The sequence below is a fragment of the Siniperca chuatsi genome, linkage group LG14 (assembly GCF_020085105.1).
Source record: "Siniperca chuatsi isolate FFG_IHB_CAS linkage group LG14, ASM2008510v1, whole genome shotgun sequence".
Lineage (NCBI taxonomy): Eukaryota > Metazoa > Chordata > Actinopteri > Centrarchiformes > Sinipercidae > Siniperca > Siniperca chuatsi.
Genome location: NC_058055.1, coordinates 1,585,044 through 1,603,225, shown reverse-complemented (window position 1 = coordinate 1,603,225; position 18,182 = coordinate 1,585,044). Strand labels below are relative to the sequence as shown.

General features: G+C 38.1%; 1 protein-coding gene across 1 annotated transcript; it reads left to right on the top strand.

Moving 5' to 3' along the window:
* The first annotated feature begins 1,710 nt into the window (after nucleotides 1–1,710).
* On the top strand, nucleotides 1,711–15,438 carry zpld1a (zona pellucida-like domain containing 1a). Its single transcript, XM_044221794.1, has 11 exons — nucleotides 1,711–2,486; nucleotides 3,055–3,168; nucleotides 3,617–3,837; nucleotides 4,475–4,656; nucleotides 5,752–5,824; nucleotides 6,302–6,399; nucleotides 8,682–8,762; nucleotides 8,864–9,035; nucleotides 10,711–10,813; nucleotides 11,305–11,334; nucleotides 13,655–15,438. The coding sequence occupies exons 2-11, from the start codon at nucleotides 3,063–3,065 to the stop codon at nucleotides 13,825–13,827; spliced, it is 1,239 nt and encodes a 412-aa protein (XP_044077729.1). The 5' UTR covers nucleotides 1,711–2,486; nucleotides 3,055–3,062; the 3' UTR covers nucleotides 13,828–15,438.
* The last annotated feature ends 2,744 nt before the right edge of the window (nucleotides 15,439–18,182 follow it).

The window sequence follows — 18,182 nt, the reverse complement described above, 5'->3', positions numbered from 1 at the left end:
TCAGGTTCATCCAATGATGATCCACCAAAAACTTGGTAGCAATCAGACCTATGGTTTAGAAGGAGATGTCAAAAATTTGTTTTTCAAAAAATTCAAAATTGCAGAAAACCTAGTTGAAAAATTAACTGGAATCCAGCTAATTTGGCTGCATATCAGTAAATGTACTAACTAACTGAACTAACATTCCTTAATTGATGATCTATTAAGTGTGAACTAATCACATAAAGTCATAGTGAACTTGATCATTTGTTAAAGATGAGCAACATAAATTCATGCATTAAATCATCATGGGTCATGCATTAGTTAAGCATTACTTAAGTATATGATTTGTACCACTGAGTGTCACCAACATTTTTCTTGCACTGCAAAGAATTCATAGCTTTTTCTGTTTGTGCAGCATTGACCATAATAACCCAAAGATCTCAGTGCTGCATTAGCACTAAACAAGTAAACAAGTCACAAACTAGAGAAAAGGAAAACTCTTTCAGAGAAATTACAGGTTGCTGTGTTGGTGTCAGGTAAAGCTTCTGCCTGTTGTTGCTGGGAAAAAATGATAGCTTGCAGATGCTTTGTTAGGGTAAAACCTCAACACTGATGAAACTAGATGCTAGCTAGCTCAAGTTGTCAACAAGTCGTTCAGTAACCTCCGTACGTTTTTTTGGTGCTTTTGCCAAGAGAATGTATCATTACCATGAATCCATAGATGTCCTAGCCATTAACACACTATAAACGGCCAATGGGATGCTATGCATTCACATACTCTACAAAAAGCACTCAGGTTTTTTCCATAATTAGACCTGAGTGCTGTCGTTTGACAATGTCAATCTGTCTGTTTGTGCAAGGTGATGAAAAGTTCCAAAAAGGTGTCTTTAGCCTCCATGGTTGCCATGTTCTATGGATTAAGATGCTCTCCAACTGATAAGACCAACTGGATCTAACTATCAGGCATATAGTGTGATGAAATGAGTTCTGGATAATTGAGGTGCTGGGGCACTCAAGATGGCTATCAGTCTTCAGTGAAGCAATGTACTATCTCCAGTTTTTGGCCAATTACAATGGATCTGGAATAGCAAAATCCTTAGAAATAAGAAGTTGCCATTCCCTAACTCTCAGTGCTCAATTTACTAGATACCTCTCCAAGTGAAAATCAGCGCAGCAAAGGAACACAACTGAATGTCTTGAGCTGCGGAGGGTTGCTACTGTCCAGTAGTTTGCATTGGCAGCTTCAACAAGATGTTTTATACAGGAAGACCCTAGTGGACCGAGGGATTGCAAATGTTGCTTGAACACCCTTGAACAATGGATTTAATATGAAATCATAGTGACTGCTGAAGCTTTGAAAAACTAATGAAAACACCAAAGATGGAGGTACTCTTCATCGGGTAAGACAAACAAGGTAAGGGCAGGGCACCTGATTAACTGTACTCTGATAAATTCAGGCAAAATACAAAATGGAATGTCAAATACTCTAAGTTGGTTTCAAGACAAGATGTCATTGACTGTGGAAGCTGATGATGCAATGCAGGACATTGTTGAGAAGCTACCACAGACACAAACTTTTAATGAGGCTAGTGTGAAATTATCTTGATGATGACAGTTCTCTGTGGAGAGGAAAAATACATGTGGGTGGACGGTCAGAGAAGACAAACCAAACAAGTGCCTCTTTTGTTTTCCATTGGACCTAAAGTGAGAAGTTTGCTTGAAACGGCCACTGCAATGTCCTTTCCATCTCATATTCCATATTCACAGGATCCCCGTGTGTCCTCTGTCTGGTTCACGCTGCGGTGAGCCTGTCACATATACTGCTGTCCATATGGAAGATGGGACAGCGAGGACCAGCTAATCCCTTGAAACTCCATGAACTTTGCTTTCTTTTTCTTTGCTCTCTTTAAATGGTGGGAGTCCTGTGACCAGGAATCAAAGTTTGGGGATCTGGTAGGAGGCCGGCAGCAGCTCGCAGCAGATTGCCTGCTGCTGTGCTGACTGAGGACTGCCGCACACAAAGCATGAAAAGTGTGGATTCCCGGGGCCAAAGGCCCGTGTGGTGGGCTCTGCACTCCCCGACCAGCCCGGGCAGAAAGGAACAGCTCAGTCAGCAGGCCAGGGCCACTGGAGCGATGAAAAGATAATTCTCCCCCCCACCGCCGCTGGACCTCATGCGGTGTCAAACCATTTGTGAGCAGTGACACAGCCAGATTGGGCCGAAAGGATATGAGTGGGAAACTTCAAAACCTGCTCATGTTTCTGCGAACGTGAAAGGATTTGTATAACACATTCAGATTTGATGGACTTTCCCATGTTCACGCTGGACAGCCCTTTTTTGTTGACATGTTCAAATAATGAATCTCTTATGTGTAGGATCCCTTTTTCCCCCCCTGCTCCTGCGTCCTGTTTCTAGTTGTCGGGTAGGGATGCTGTACGGACCATTCCATCGTCTGTTCCAAGCTTATGGAGAACCGCTGACTCGCTGGCTTCCAGGAACCAGGGTGAGTGGTTCTACCTCTCGTAGAGCAACGGTTTGCCTTTTTACCTCAAGCTGTCAGGAACAACACCATCTGCAAACTTTGTGAAACTACTCCTTTAATTTAGCTGTTTCCTCAGGACTGAGACTATATCTGTGACTGACAACAATTATGTGATAAGAGGTTTTCACAGGACAATGAGATGTGCACAGAGAGATAAGCCATTATACTTTATGAAATGACCGTAGTCATCAGCAGATTAACCAGCATAATTTCTTATAACTTTGATGCCAAAGCTGCAGGTTTTCAAAGATAATTTAATGTGATATTTGTCTGCTTTGACACTGTTTGGCAGGCATATGAAAGATGTTCCTCTGAAGTCAAAACTGTTACGAGATAACTGAAATCTTTTGGGAAAATCTTCCCCTCTGACATTAGCACAGTTGCAGAAAAAAATTATTATATATGATAATACTATTATGTATTTTCTTTGATGGATTTCACTTTCTGTTTTCCCCACCTTTATTATTATTCTGTATTTTCTGAAGTGACAGATTTCTTACATTAAGTGCAAATTCTTGCTCTGTTTCAGGTGCTGAAATGGAACATATATTTTTGATTCTTTTACTGTTTAGTAAGGCCTTATCAGTTGGAGCTCAATTCAATGGGTACAACTGTGACGCCAACTTTCACAGCCGCTTTCCTGGTGAGGAACTCAAAATAACTGACACAGATTAACACTTTTTGTTTCAAAATTACTGGAAGGAATTTATATGTGGATTTCATTATTATTTTTTATCTTGTTTTTAATGTTGTACAGCACTTTGGTTCAGCTTCGGTTGTTGGAAGGTGCTATAGAAATAAAGTTTGATTGATTGATATCTTTTTAAAGGAAAGTTATCGATAGCTTCATCTTCCAAAGAGGAGACAGTTACATTTTTGTTCACATACCAGTTCCTAATTTGTGATTTGAACAAAACTGATGGTTTTGGACTGGAATCCCTGAACTGGACTTCTTTTTCTAAAACATTTCAATTTATTTCATCTATATAACTAAATATCTTGTGACTCATTTTCATGTCTGTATGTACCTGTGTGTGTGTGTGTGTGTGTGTGTGTGTGTGTGTGTGTGTGTGTGTGTGTGTCTCTTGCAGCGGAGAGGGATATCAGTGTGTACTGTGGGGTGCAGACCATCACCCTCAAGATCAACTTCTGCCCTGTCCTTTTTTCCGGCTACACCGACTCTGACCTGGCCCTCAATGGTCGCCATGGAGATGCCCACTGCCGTGGATTCATCAATAACAACACCTTTCCCACCGTCGTAATCTTTAGTATCAGCCTGGCGACGCTGGAGTCCTGTGGCAATTCCCTGGTGGTAAGAAGAACAGGAATTGTATAATCGATTGTTTTACAGATTCATTACTGTCAGCATCACTGACACTGCACACTGTTGATGATGAGGTTGGATTTGGTGCTTTAACTGTTAAGCAGGTAATGTTGTTGGTAAGGTAATTAAGACCTGTCAGAAGTATCATAATGCCAATAGCTTTGAGAAAATATCATTAAAGCTAATAAAAATAAAGTTAACTTTAAAGAGTGGATAATGTAAGGTTTGTACTGGGATTCAGAAGTTAGGCATTTCCTGCTGAAAACTGTCAGAAAATGACTCATGGGCTAACTAATACAGGCAAGACAAATACAGGCTGAAGCTGAAAACTTTAAAAACACCAAAAAGCCTCCCAGCAGTTTGTAGAAAAAAGATCATATGTCTTTTATTTCAGCTAGTCTCTTTCACATTATCCATGTTGACAAGTTGTGTTCATGCTACAGAACTGCTGTGGGATCCCAGAGGCCCTGTCAGGATGATGAGTGAAAAACAATTCTTAAAACCTCATTCAGTGAGTTGGGGATTACTGACTGTATGCTCAGTGGTATGGCTGATAGTATCAACTCCTGTCCAGTGTGCACACAGTAACCAGAAGTGTTACCCACCCTGATGTTGTTCACTGCAGGTCTCCACGGCTCAAGGACCCAACGCTTATGGGAACCTGTCACTGGTGCAGATTGGAAACGTATCAGGATATATCGACACACCAGATCCCCCCACAATCATCAGCTACCTGCCAGGTCTGCTATATAAGTTCAGCTGCAGTTACCCGCTAGAATACCTGGTCAACAACACACAACTAGCCTCGTAAGTCTCACTCAAATGATCGCTTACACTTTGGGGTGCTTCACAGGGCCAGCAATCCATAAATTAAAATGAGTAAATCTAATTGTCGGTGCTATTAGCTTTGAAAATCTTACACTGGTCTGCACAACAAATGGGACTAGAAAAAGACAAGATTTTGACAACTGAAGTACAGGGGATGGACAGAATGCCACGACTAACTGTACAGTATAATGCAATGCATTACAACAGGCCTGAAACAAATAATACAGCCTTTGTAAAAATTTGTGCTGTTCAGTTTTTTTGTTGATGCTGTATTAGAGAGGTGCTGATTCATCTCTATGGTCATTTCTGAGGCTGTAGTGTGTGATAATGTCAAATTATTTTTTTTTAATCATTCCAGCTGGGTGAACAAAATAAAAGAAACACCTACAATATATAATTAATACAGTATAACAAACTACTACTGAATTCTAATTAATTTATTTTGTCTCCTGGGAAGGACAAATATTTAAAGTAGGGGTTAGGGTTAGGGTTAAAGTATAATGCATTCAGAGACAACACCACCGCAAAATGCAGCCCATAAACACAACTGTAGTGTTGAATCAACACATCTCTGACAGGGTCAAACTTGTAACATTCTCAGCCTCGCAAAGGTTTTGGGGCTATTGTTTTATATTTCATCATATTTCACAAGTGTTCAAGATATTGTGTCCACCTCCTGTATCTAAAATTCATAAAACCAGTGACTTGATCTGGAGGAAAAAACCCCAAAGATTTTTCAGAGCTGATGTATAAAGCAAGGTAAAATTCAAATGAGCAAATATTGATATGAAAATAGAGATTTTTGATCAGAATTTAAAGATGATTATAAAAGGTTGTCTAGACTCTGCAAAGATTCAGATATGGTGTAAAGATATTGTGTATTTCAACCATAAACAGTAGCTGAATGAAGCAAAGTGAGAGAACTTCATGTTTTTAAGGTGCAGCGAGTAAAACAACATCTGTGCTTACAGAATTATCTGATAAAAAAGATGCAAATGTCAGCATCAGGCAAATGTTGGAATCAACTTTCAAAATGGGTTTGGCAGCTTTGATCTTTTTTTATCTTTATTGAAGGTCAGCAGCTGCAATCTCAGTAAAGGACAGCAATGGTACTTTCATCAGCACATTGAATCTACTGCTTTACAATGTAAGTTCACATCAGTCAAGTCTAAATATCTGTTATTTTGCTGCACTGGAGACAAACCTATATACCAAATCTGTACTTAGTCAGCATGCATTAAAGATCATAAGAAGCTATGTTAAATTAATCTGCACCTCTTACATCTGTAATTGCAATGATTTCTGAGAATGATACATGAGCGAGACAGGGAAGATACCGAAGGCTCAGAAACCCTTTTATGCAGCTCAAGTGAGCAGCAAATTACCTTTAATTCCATAATTGAGGAAGATTATACTCAATTTACCCTCAATTCATTTCAAATCTTATGTTAAAATCACTTGTCACATTGAACCAAACACTCGTAAAAGGGGTTTCTGTGGAAACCAGATAAATATACGGGGATTCATGAACTGTAGTGAAACTGAACATATCACTCTCAACAAGATGAAAGGAAAGAGTCAGGAAATGTAACAAACATGCTGAAATACTGTGGTTTATGTACAGGACTCATCATACATTCAGCAGCTGTCCATCCCCATGGCAGGACTGACCCTGAAGACGCGGGTGTTTGCAGCTGTAAAAGCAACTAACCTGGATAGGAGGTATTCAGTCAACATCTAGCCATTCAATCTGAATAAATCACCAGCAGATCATGTTCACTTTATACCAAAACTACAGGTTTTTATTATCATTATTATTATTTGGAGCCCTCAACAGAGGCAGAGTAGGTTACCATATCACTTTGTGTTGTCCACTATCATTTGTCTTCTGCTAAGCTGTTGGATTATTTTAATGGAATTAATTAGTACAATTAGTACAAGTACAATATAAGAAACCCATACTGACTGTGAAGAACAATACACAAGGCTGTAAAATGACACATTTGGCTACAACACAATGTAAAGAACAACACCACTGAACTATATTTAGGTTATGTAGAAGCAGAGTAGGAATTCGCACAACTTCACCTACTTCCAAGGTGCATGGAGAATTGAAAAAGACTGAAGAGGTCAAAACTCCAGCAACACTTGTAGTATTAAGAACAACTTTATTATCCCTGATGAAGGCCACAAGCTGAAACGCATTGGTCTGACAATAAAGTTGTTCTTTGACCTCTTCTATATTTACTTGATGCCAGATCACAGTTAAAGTAAAAGAAAGATATTCTTCATTTATTATATAAGACTTTTAAGAATTACTTTTTAAATGAGAAATGCAGCCTGACTCACAAAAAAAGAAAACAACAAACAAAAAAACCCCAGCTACAAATGAGTATGAGCTTTGAAATCAGCATGATCTATATAGTCATGGGACTAGGAAGGATTAGACTGTTAACTGTGTCATTTTGTTCACTTGAGTAGGACCTTTGTGTTTTACAGCCAGCTGCTCTTATTGATACATAGAGGGCAGGGCTGCACCATGCAGCCTGGTCTTGACTCTGATTTGAACCTGTTTTTGATCTCAGACATTTTTTCTGTCTGATCCCATGAATTCTGACAAAGTCTCAGTGATACTCACAAATAGTGAAACTGTGTGAAAATAACATGGTACAGTACATTGCTGGTCCTCGCATTACATGATTAAAAGAGAAACAAAAAATCATTTGAGTACAGGGGATGTAAAACGACCTAAACATGTCAGTCCTGACTGGTTTGTGAATGTTGCTTTCTCCAGATATCAACACCCTGCTTTCCTCCCCAATTGGGCTTGAAATCACCATCTAATGTAATTAATGCGTGAAAGTTGTTGAAAATACATTCTGCTAAGTTTGCCTGACCTCTCCAGAGAATTGTCTTTAAATTCTATAATTCTTAATGGGACCAGCAGCAACACTTTTCACATTTCTCTGAAAACACTTGCATTTTGTTATTGCTTCTAAAAAATGCTCTTGACTTGCTTCAGTCAGACAGACATATCTCCCATTTGGTCTTAAACATGGCTGAAATTTGTGAAATGTGAAGTCTTTGACTTGTGGTCATTCGATCTTGCCTGTCTGGCTGCTGGTGGGTGGGGGAGGGACTTTGCCTGAAGGGAGGGTGTAAACACAGGGACTACACACATTTTTGGGGGAGTTTGGCTCATTGTTTACCTTACCATCTCATCCTGACCGCCTTAGTCACCTGTAATACATTAACTCAGTCTATGCCAATGTCCAACCCTGTCTCTTAGAAATTATGTTTATATACTACTAATTTGCCAATCTGTTTTGAAAGTATGCAGATTATGTTTGCTATTAACATTCTCTCTTCAGCAGATGAATGTAAAAACAGCCTTCTAGTGTCAAACTCTGCACATGCATCATTCTCTACAGAGAAGCTCAAACATCCAAGTGAAGGAACAACAAGCAAAACACATTTTTGAGTGGAGGGATACTTTAAATATTGAAAAAGTCAAAAGTGACTTGAAGACTAAATATGTACTTAATTAACACTTAACCAAAACCACCATCTTTCCTAACTTTAACCAAAGTGCTCTTTGTTGCCTAAACCTAACTACAAGCAGGACTCAGAATCCGAAAACGTCCTGCACTTCCACCATCCACCCTGACCATCTCCCTATGACTCATGTAACGCTTCCTACACTAGAAAAAAACTTTGCCAGGGAATATAATCCAGGCAGCAATTAAATTTCCCTACAAAACATTAATGGGAAAACAAATTAGTAGTAAATAAATGTCATTTATAGGAGACAAGGTTGTAATGTCACAGGATAGTTCTATTTATTGAAACCACAGAGACCATTTTTGGTGGCAATCTTCTCTTCACCTACCAGGGGAGGGGAGCAATGTGCCACCAAAGTGTCTGAGTATCCCTTTACATCTACATGACCCCATTTGCATTTAAGTCCCTGAATTCTGGATTTACTCATTCATAATGTTAAATAGATGGAACATTCTAATGGACTACTGTTACACCACGCCCTCTGGAAACCCTAACGATGACCTCCGCTATGATCTTTTCTTTAGGTAACTCAAATTTGAAAACAGATCTATAATTTTGTTCAATTCTGATATTTCTCTTGCTATCCTTTCTAATGATACTTTTAAATTTTCCCTCCCTGAGCCAGCTGTGAAAAAGACCCCCAGACCACCGTCTTTGAAAATGGGAAGAGCCAAATGGGCCGCTTTGCCTTTGAAGTTTTCCGCTTTGTAAAGCACAAGAACCAGAAGATGTCCACCGTCTTCCTTCACTGTGTCACCAAGTTGTGTCGAGCAGATGACTGTCCGATGCTCATGCCTGTGAGACAAACAAATTACACTTTTACACGTAACATGACAAACTATTAGGATAAATATTAAATACCCATCTACAGCTTCTTTCAAACATTCACTCATACATATTATCATCAGTGGTGGAAAGTAACTAATAGTAAGTACATTTACTCAACTACGGTTCTTAAGTATAATTTTGAGGTACTTGAGTATTTTCATTTTCTGTTACTTTATACTACCCTACATTTCAGAGGCAAATATGGCACTTTTTACGCCACTACACTTATTTGACAATTGTAATTACTAGTTACGTTGCAAATTATGATTTTACATTCAAAACACATTATCATCTAATATGATGTATTTTTATAAATTAAACTACCCAACAGTATGTAAAATTGTGAATATTAGCTCTGCCTCAACCAGCTACATTAAAATTATTATTACATCAGTAATAAGAATCAGATATTATAATATATAACAATATAACACTTGGTCATTTTGCATGAGTACTTTTGCTATTAATACTTCTGCACTTTTACTTAAAGGAGCAGTGTGTAGGATTTAGTGGCATCTAGCAGTGAAACTGTTTTATTCTAAGGTAATGAAAACATTTTATTATTATGATTTTATTATTAACATCTTATTTTCATGTGATTATACAGTAATGAAAACATATAAATATTATGTTCAATTTCTGCCAATAGCTCCTCCTAAACACTGGACATTTAATTTGGAATTTAAATCCAGGACTTTTACTTGTAATGGAGTTTTTTACATTGTTGTATTAGTACTTTTACTTAAAAAAAGGGTATGAATACTTCTTCCACCATTGATAATCACACAAAATAATTTTCCAAGACAGAATGCCAGGCTACCCATAAATTTCTAGGCATCACACAATCCGAATATTGTCGTAATTCTTCACAACATAAATTACACAAAAAAACATTATTACACAAAAACAAACAAACAAAACAAAACTAAAACCAAAAACAGCTGACCTGATTATTGATTAACTGTCAATGAGAGGCCAAATTATTCAAGTATTGATTACATTAGTATGCATCAGGTATCATGTATTTATTTGCACACATTCCCTTGGCTAAGAAAAATGTGTGAAAGCTTTGAAAAAATGAAATATGATCTTTTCTGTCAATTAAGAAAAATGCCAGATATATTTGTCAGATGTTATTACAGAGCAGGCCATGTACATTCATCCAGCCTAAGTGACTGTCTAATTCCCTGCTCACATTTCCAATCAATCTTTCATTGGGGCCTAATTTACAGCAGCTGAGGTCTGCTGGTAATCTATAAACGTGGTCAGGCCAGAGCAGCTGCATGACATAACAGATAATCAGGCTGTGTTCCCTCCTTCAGTCAATATAAGCTACTCTCTAAGAAGACATTGGACTGTTCCCTCATCCCGCTTTTATTATTTTAAATTATAAATCACTATATAGTAGAGCAAATGGAGAATACACGTAGTATTATATTGTAAGATAATAATTCAAATCACAATGAAACACATCCAGTGTTTATTATTTTAAAATCAAAACATTCATAAATTACATCTCAAATGAAAATATACCCTAGAAAAGCACAAAAATACAGTTTAAAAAATGTAAAAAGACAACATTAATGGGACATTATGATGAGAAAGTGGAACTCATCAGGGGGGTTTCATTATATTTTTTTATAGATCTGTGGCAGCAGGAAAAAGAGAGATGTCTCAGAGGGAAAGGAATCAAACGCCGCATCTGGGAATGCCGTCCTGACTGCCGGGCCTATCATCACTCGGAGTGGTACCACTTGATAACACTCCTCCTCCTCTGTTATTTGTTTTCCTCAGCATCTTGTTTCCCACCAACTAACCTTCTCTTCCTGACATTATCCAAACAGCACTGTTGCTGTCTAAGGAGCCTTTTCTTACTACCTGAATAATACTTACATAGTACAGCACCATAAGCTCTTTTAATTCTTTCAAACTGTATAATTCTTCTTCTTTGCTGTGATTTATAACTGTTCCACAAGCTGTTTAAAATGGCAATGATTTCCAGATTGGATATATTAAAAAGGTACTCCAGTGTGTCAAACTTGAGGTTTGAAACTGGGATGTTGACTGATGGTGAAAACTTATCTGGGCGACTTAGATAGTCAGAGAGTGCTTGAAAGCATAGTGTTGACTCATGTACTGGACAAGAAATTAACAACATGTCATTGCACAGTATAGTATACTGTACTGAATAAAATGTATTGCCTTCACCCTTAAATGCTCTTTACTTTTTTTCCACAGATGAAACACCAACCAACAACTCTCAGCTGGGTAAGCCTTCGCATTCTGTCCATAGTATGGAATGACACTTTAAATGTGGTATTGTCTTTAATGATATGAAAGGAAGCCATTTGAAATAGTAAAAGCCTTCAAATTGAAGGAAAATCTCAGTCTCATACTCTTCGACACTATTGTCTTATCCTGTGATTGAGTGCCTTTTTTCCCCTCTCAGTCTGCTTTTTTATTTTGCTACATAACACAGAATGACTATTGAAAACTCCCCCAGAAAGTATTACATTCACACAAGTGAAGAGCGCAAGCGCAATTAATTGCAATTAAGTGTAGTATGAGCAAAGAGAGCATGCTTCTTCAGTTGAGAAACAGTGCAGGAGTTGTTCGTGTGCTCCAAATGCTCTATGATCTACAAGTGTTTGCCCCTTCCTGATTATTTTTTTTTTTTTTTTTGCATGTTTGTCACACTTAAATGTTTCAGATCATCAAACAAATTTAAATATTAGTCAAACATAACACAAGTAAACACAAAATGCAGTTTTTAAATGAAGGTTTTTATTATTAAGGGAAAACAAAATCCAAACCTACATGGCCCTGTGTGAAAAAGTGATTGCCCCCTAAACCTAATAACTGGTTGGGCCACCCTTAGCAGCAACAACTGTAATCAAGCATTTGCGATAACTTGCAATGAGTCTTTTACAGTGCTGTGGAGGAATTTTGGCCCACTCTTTGCAGAATTGTTGTAATTCAGCCACATTGGATGGTTTTCGAGCATGAACTGCCTTTTTAAGGTCATGCCACAGCATCTCAATAGGATTCAGGTCAGGACTTTGATAAGGCCACTCCAAAGTCTTCATTTTGTTCTTCTTCAGCCATTGAGTTGGACTTGCTGGTGTGTTTTGGATCATTGTTCTGCTGCAGAACCCAAGTTCGCTTCAGCTTGAGGTCACGAACAGATGGCTGGACATTCTCCTTCAGGAGTTTTTGGTAGACAGCAGAATTCATGGTTCCATTTATCACAGCAAGTCTTCCAAGTCCTGAAGCAGCAAAACAGCCCCAGACCATCACACTACCACCACCATATTTTACTGTTGGTATGATGTTCTTTTTCTGAAATGCGGTGTTACTTTTACGCCAGATGTAATGGGACACACACCTTCCTAAAAGTTCAACTTTTGTCTCGTCAGTCCACAGAGTATTTTTCCAAAAGTCTTGGGCATCATCAAGATGTTTTCTGGCAAAAATGAGATGAGCCTTAATGTTCTTTTTGCTCAGCAGTGGTTTTCGTCTTGGAACTCTGCCATGCAGGCCATTTTTGCCCAGTCTCTCTCTTATGGTGGAGTCATGAACACTGACCTTAACTGAGGCAAGTGAGGCCTGCAGTTTTTTGGATGTTGTGGGGTCTTTTGTGACCTCTTGGATAAGTCGTCGCTGCACTCTTGGGGTAATTTTGGTCGGCCGGCCACTCCTGGGAAGGTTCACCACTGTTCCATGTTTTCGCCATTTGTGGATAATGGCTCTCACTGTGGTTCGCTGGAGTCCCAAAGCTTTAGAAATGGCTTTATAACCTTTTCCAGACTGATAGATATCAATTACTTTCTTTCTCATTTGTTCCTGAATTTCTTTGGATCTCGGCATGATGTCTAGCTTTAAAAGATCTTTTGGTCTACTTCACTTTGCCAGGCAGGTCCTATTTAAGTGATTTCTTGATTGAGAACAGCTGTGGCAGTAATCAGGCCTGGGTGTGGCTAGAGAAATTGAACTCAGGTGTGATAAACCACAGTTATGTTTTAATAGGAGGGGCAATCACTTTTTCACACAGGGCCATGTAGGTTTGGATTTTGTCTTCCCTTAATAATAACAACCTTCATTTAAAAACTGCATTTTGTGTTTACTTGTGTTATGTTTGACTAATATTTAAATTTGTTTGATGATCTGAAACATTTAAGTGTGACAAACATGTAAAAAAATAAGAAATCAGGAAGGGGGCAAACACTTTTTCACACCACTGTATTTGACTCTAATGTCAGAAGAAATTCTGCTGTTATGATGGATTCTCCTTTCCCCTGATTTTTGATCATTGGTCCCTTAATTTGATTCCTGCTGTTTGGGATGGCTGAATCACTTTCTGCTATCAAACACCACTGTCGCTGAGGACATGTATCAGCATAACATTAAAAGCTGTGTAATTTTTCTTAAGAACAAGAAAAACAAACCATCAAATAGATTGGACTGAGAAATGTTCAGTGTATCACCATTAGCTGTTTTGTATGGGGGATTGCATTCAAGGTGAATTTAAGTATTTAAAAGGTGGTAGAAAAACAGATTTGATTGTTTCTTTGTGTTTGTGCTGCTCTAGCGCATCTGAAAGCTCCAGTGTTTCAGATGAACACAGTGACAAGTGCACTCATCTCAGGCGTGATCATTCTGGGCGTCATGAGCACTTGCTTCTTCATCTTCTCCCTCACCCTCCTCAAAGGCAAGAGTGCTCCTGTCAGCCTGTCTGGAGTCCGCAACCCAGCCTTCAACTGAACGCCTGAACCCAACTTACTGCAGACACTCCTCCACAACCGATAATGCTAAGTGAGAGGCAAACAACAGATGTGACATGTTTGTGCATGTAGTGGTTTTACCGGAGAATAAAAGCTAACTGTTGATTTAGAAAACCGTTAACAGTTCTGTACAATGTGCCTTAGTGTAGAAGTAAAGCAGGACTTTTTATATGTCGTTCGGTACTTTATGTTTCAAACATGTGGCAGGCCTCAACCTGCATGTGATCATTTGTAATGCAGCTTTAACCCACATAGTGGGGGCACTCATAAATGAATTCAATACCTCAGCTATACAGCTTTCAAATGCAGGGTATAGGATCAATTACAAGGCTTACAATACATTATAATATTGCATCTACTGGTAAAACTCGCATTTCCTGCTAAGAGGCCAAAATATAAGAACACTTCATTGAAAATATAACTTGAGAGATTGAAGGAAACTCTTCTGTGTAAAATTAAAAGTTAAAACCTTTTATGAAGTGAATAAGTGAGCTAACCGAAAGCCTCAGGCTTGGATGTTAAGCTTAAAGTTTTCTTTACATAAAATATTAACTTTTAAAAGTATTTTGATATAATAATTGGAATAAATCTTTAATTTATTAATATTGCTACATATTAGAGGGGTAGTCTTATGATTAATCAATTGATAGGTCTGTTCTATCTAAATATGTAGTTCACGTTCTCACTTTTATGCAATGTGGCAGTAATAAACTTGTTTAAGTTTCATTTGTACATGAGCCCAATGTAATTGTGTAACTTTCCCCAAATGTGTTCTTAAAATGATGCCATTGATGATCTACTCCTGAAATGTGCAAATTGTGTACAATTGTGCATATTGCAAATATTGCACTTTGACTTGTGATTAAAACTTGCCCGGTGTCATATTTCTAAAGCTACATTATGAATTTCCTCATAAACTCATCTGGAGAATTTCAGGCAACGACAATAGGGGGACGACAATGAAGTCAGAAGTTCTTCAAATAAACAAAAAAAATGGAGATCTTAAATAAAAAAAGAAGCAATTTCCTACTTGCATCAATCTAGCAAATAACATTATATACATACATGAACAAAAAGCACATTTGACAAAGAGTCCTTGTAGCTAAATGATATGTTGATTGTCATTGTATACCAAAATGACCCCTCCTTTTTATGCCTAGATCGTTCTTTCAATGCCTTCCAAATAACCCATATGACCAAATATTGGGAATATTCTCCCTTGAATACATTTTTTTATTGATATGCTATTTCTTCCACCTCCACATGGGTTTTGGAACAAATTACAGAGTAGAATTTTAAAATTAATTTGGAATGAGCAGTACCCAAGAAGAATTAGATACACAATATTACAGTATCATAAAAAGAGCAGAGGACTGCCTGTATGTGTCTGTATGAAATGTAGATTTGAAAAGTATGGACTGACTATGAATAGAAAAAGAGCATAGCACAATATTGTTTGAGTTACAGTTACATTCACCAACAATTAGAGAATAAAATTATTCATAGTTACAAGTGATTAACTCGCAGATGCTAAAAAATATTTCAAGTCCAATATGCTCCCTTTAGTAATAAAAATCCATAGGCAAATATATCCATGTTTTTTGAGTGTCCCGATGTTCATTGTTTGTCGTCAAGTGACCAATATATTATCAGATGTTATTGAGGTTTACCATACCATGTCGACCAGCACTGAGTAGTTGAATGATGAGTCACTCCTTTAGCTGTCAAAATATCAAAATAAGACCCTTTTTTCTGGCTTGACCGCAGCTCCCAATCTCTTAGTTTTAGGTATCAGTTGCATCTATTAATACTCTTGATGATGAGACAACAGCTGCTATTAAGAAAGCTGCTGATTTAGTTCAGTTCTACAGTAAAATGTATCTGAAAGATACACTGTGAATGTTTATCAATACCGGTCATCTGATGTGGTATCTAAATGCAAGAGACAACTAGAACAATGTGATAATTATTCAGTTATGTTATCTGTACATTTTTGGAGACAGTTAAAGTTTAAAAAGTGGTCGTAATGAAGAAAACGCACTGTGTATCGGTTTGCTGGAAAGGTCGCTGATGTAAGGTTATCAGTCAGAGAGCTACACCCACTCATTGTCTTCAACAAGAGAAATTGAGGGTCAAATCACTCAGTGTGTCTTCTCACGCTTTCCTTTATGTAAATGGAAGCATTCACGTGTCTGACATTTAGTGGGATCAAGATGGCGACACTTCAGTACACCCTGAGCAAATGACAGTAAAACATCTTTTTTTAAAGTGATCGATGAGGCAAATTTGAGTTTTTTCTCCAAAAAGGAAAATTTTCTGAAATATTTTTTATAATACATTCAAACAGCTTGAACTGTTGTTGTCAGTGTGGCTTTTGTCCACTAACTCTGCCAGTTAAATCCCGAAGCGATGAAAGCTGCAACACGTAGTGTACACCCACTGCATGCAGGTTTTAACTTCTCTGTTTCCAAAATTCAAGTGACACTGACATATTGTTCAGATCTCATTTCCTAGAAAGCTAATTCTTACTGACTCAAAGCCCTTACGTCAATAGGTCTCCCCTTTTCAGGATTCTTTCATTTTGCTTATAGAGGACTTCAGTTGGTCTGCTTTTTAAGCATCACTTTAGTTCCAGCCATTTGGAAACACCAGACACCATTTGGATTACATTTTTAGATTTTTCCAGTATTTTAGCGCAATTCAGCCACGTCATCTTCACAAATAAATTAATTAACTTTAATTTGAAATGTTTTCATCACAAATGTATTCATCATAAATGCAGTGGATTTATACTAAGTATATAGACATTTTATTTACTACTGCTGAGCAGATGACTATGCTGAATTACTTTTAATCAGACCAAAAGGCTACAACAAGCATCACAAAGTAAACTATTATCCATGTATTAAATTATGAACATGCTGCCTTACCTGCTGTCTTTTCGCATTATCACACAGGTGCCCTGATAATCGCCACACCTCCACTGTCATTGTAAAACTACAGGAGAAATTGTGCATCCTGCCGTAATGCCTATCTGAAGATGTTGCCAGGCTGCAGTAAAATCAGTTGTTGTAAAGCTCTTCTGATCTTGGAAATATGTTCAAACAAGGTTCTTCATGCTCAGGCTACAGATAATGCAAAGCTGAATCCATCAGCAAGATCCAAAATACAGCATGATTGTCTCTCCTGTCTGGCTTAGCTGAATCCGGCACCAGATTTGTGTGCTATGTAAGCACCTAGCCATGCCTGGTATTCCAGCTTTTTGCGTTAATGAGTCTGTGCTTTTCTAAGTGAGGTGACAGCTGATCCACCACCACATTAAAGAATATTTTCTTTTCTATGTTAAGAAGACACAATGTGTGTATGTTACTTTTCAACTTTCTGTGCAGGTCCTGAGAAGGCATTTGTGTTCTCATCCATGGTTTATGTCAAGCTAATTATTTTAGTTTGATCTCAGGACCTCTAAAGGAATGCAATTTTGACAACACAGGTGTAAAGAGCAAAGCAGGAAAATTGAAGGAACACATTTATAATTCCAGGATTTTTTTCCTTTCAGACATAATATTTGTTTGTGAATGAATAAGAGTTCAAGTGACAATTGCAGAAAAGGCTTGCTGACGTACACTTCCCTCTCTTATAGAAACAGGGACATCTCAGTTGAATGTGGCACGTCCTTGATTAGTTGTTTAAACTGGCTACAACAAGTCTCTGCTCATCCTCAACCGCATGTTCAACAAGCCAGAGTGTAAGAACCTTGGATGAATCCGCCACCCCGCCCGTTGTCAGGTTCAGCTTTCACCCTCAACATGACCAACGCTTGTGGCAGCACCTCCCCAGTTAGTAGAGGTTGGAGGAGGAGTAAAATTGTAGAGAATCCATATGTTTTCTCAAAGCATCCCCTTTTTTCCCTCTGTGCTTGACTTGACCGTAAATGTTGCCTCCAGACCACCAGTGCAGCTGGCACAGGGACCTTTGCTGACTTCTCCAACATCCAGATGTTTAATGTGAGTGGTGTGGTGCACTCCCATGATCCAACCACAGGGGTAGTCACCTATAACACTGAAGTCAAATATTATTATTCCTGTGCTTACCCTCTGGAGTATCTCATCAACAACACCCAGGTGGAAGAGTAAGATCTCTGCTTATATTCCTCCTATGACTTTGATTTTAGATGTTTACTGTACATACCTGGACATGCTGTTACATGTGTATATTGACAGTGTCTGTAACCATTCTGATGGTAAGTATTCGTTCGTTTGTTGTGTTTTATAAGGGGATAGTTTGGTTTTTAAGGCATTTTACAATTTTCCTTATTAAATAGAGTCAGGGAAAGTC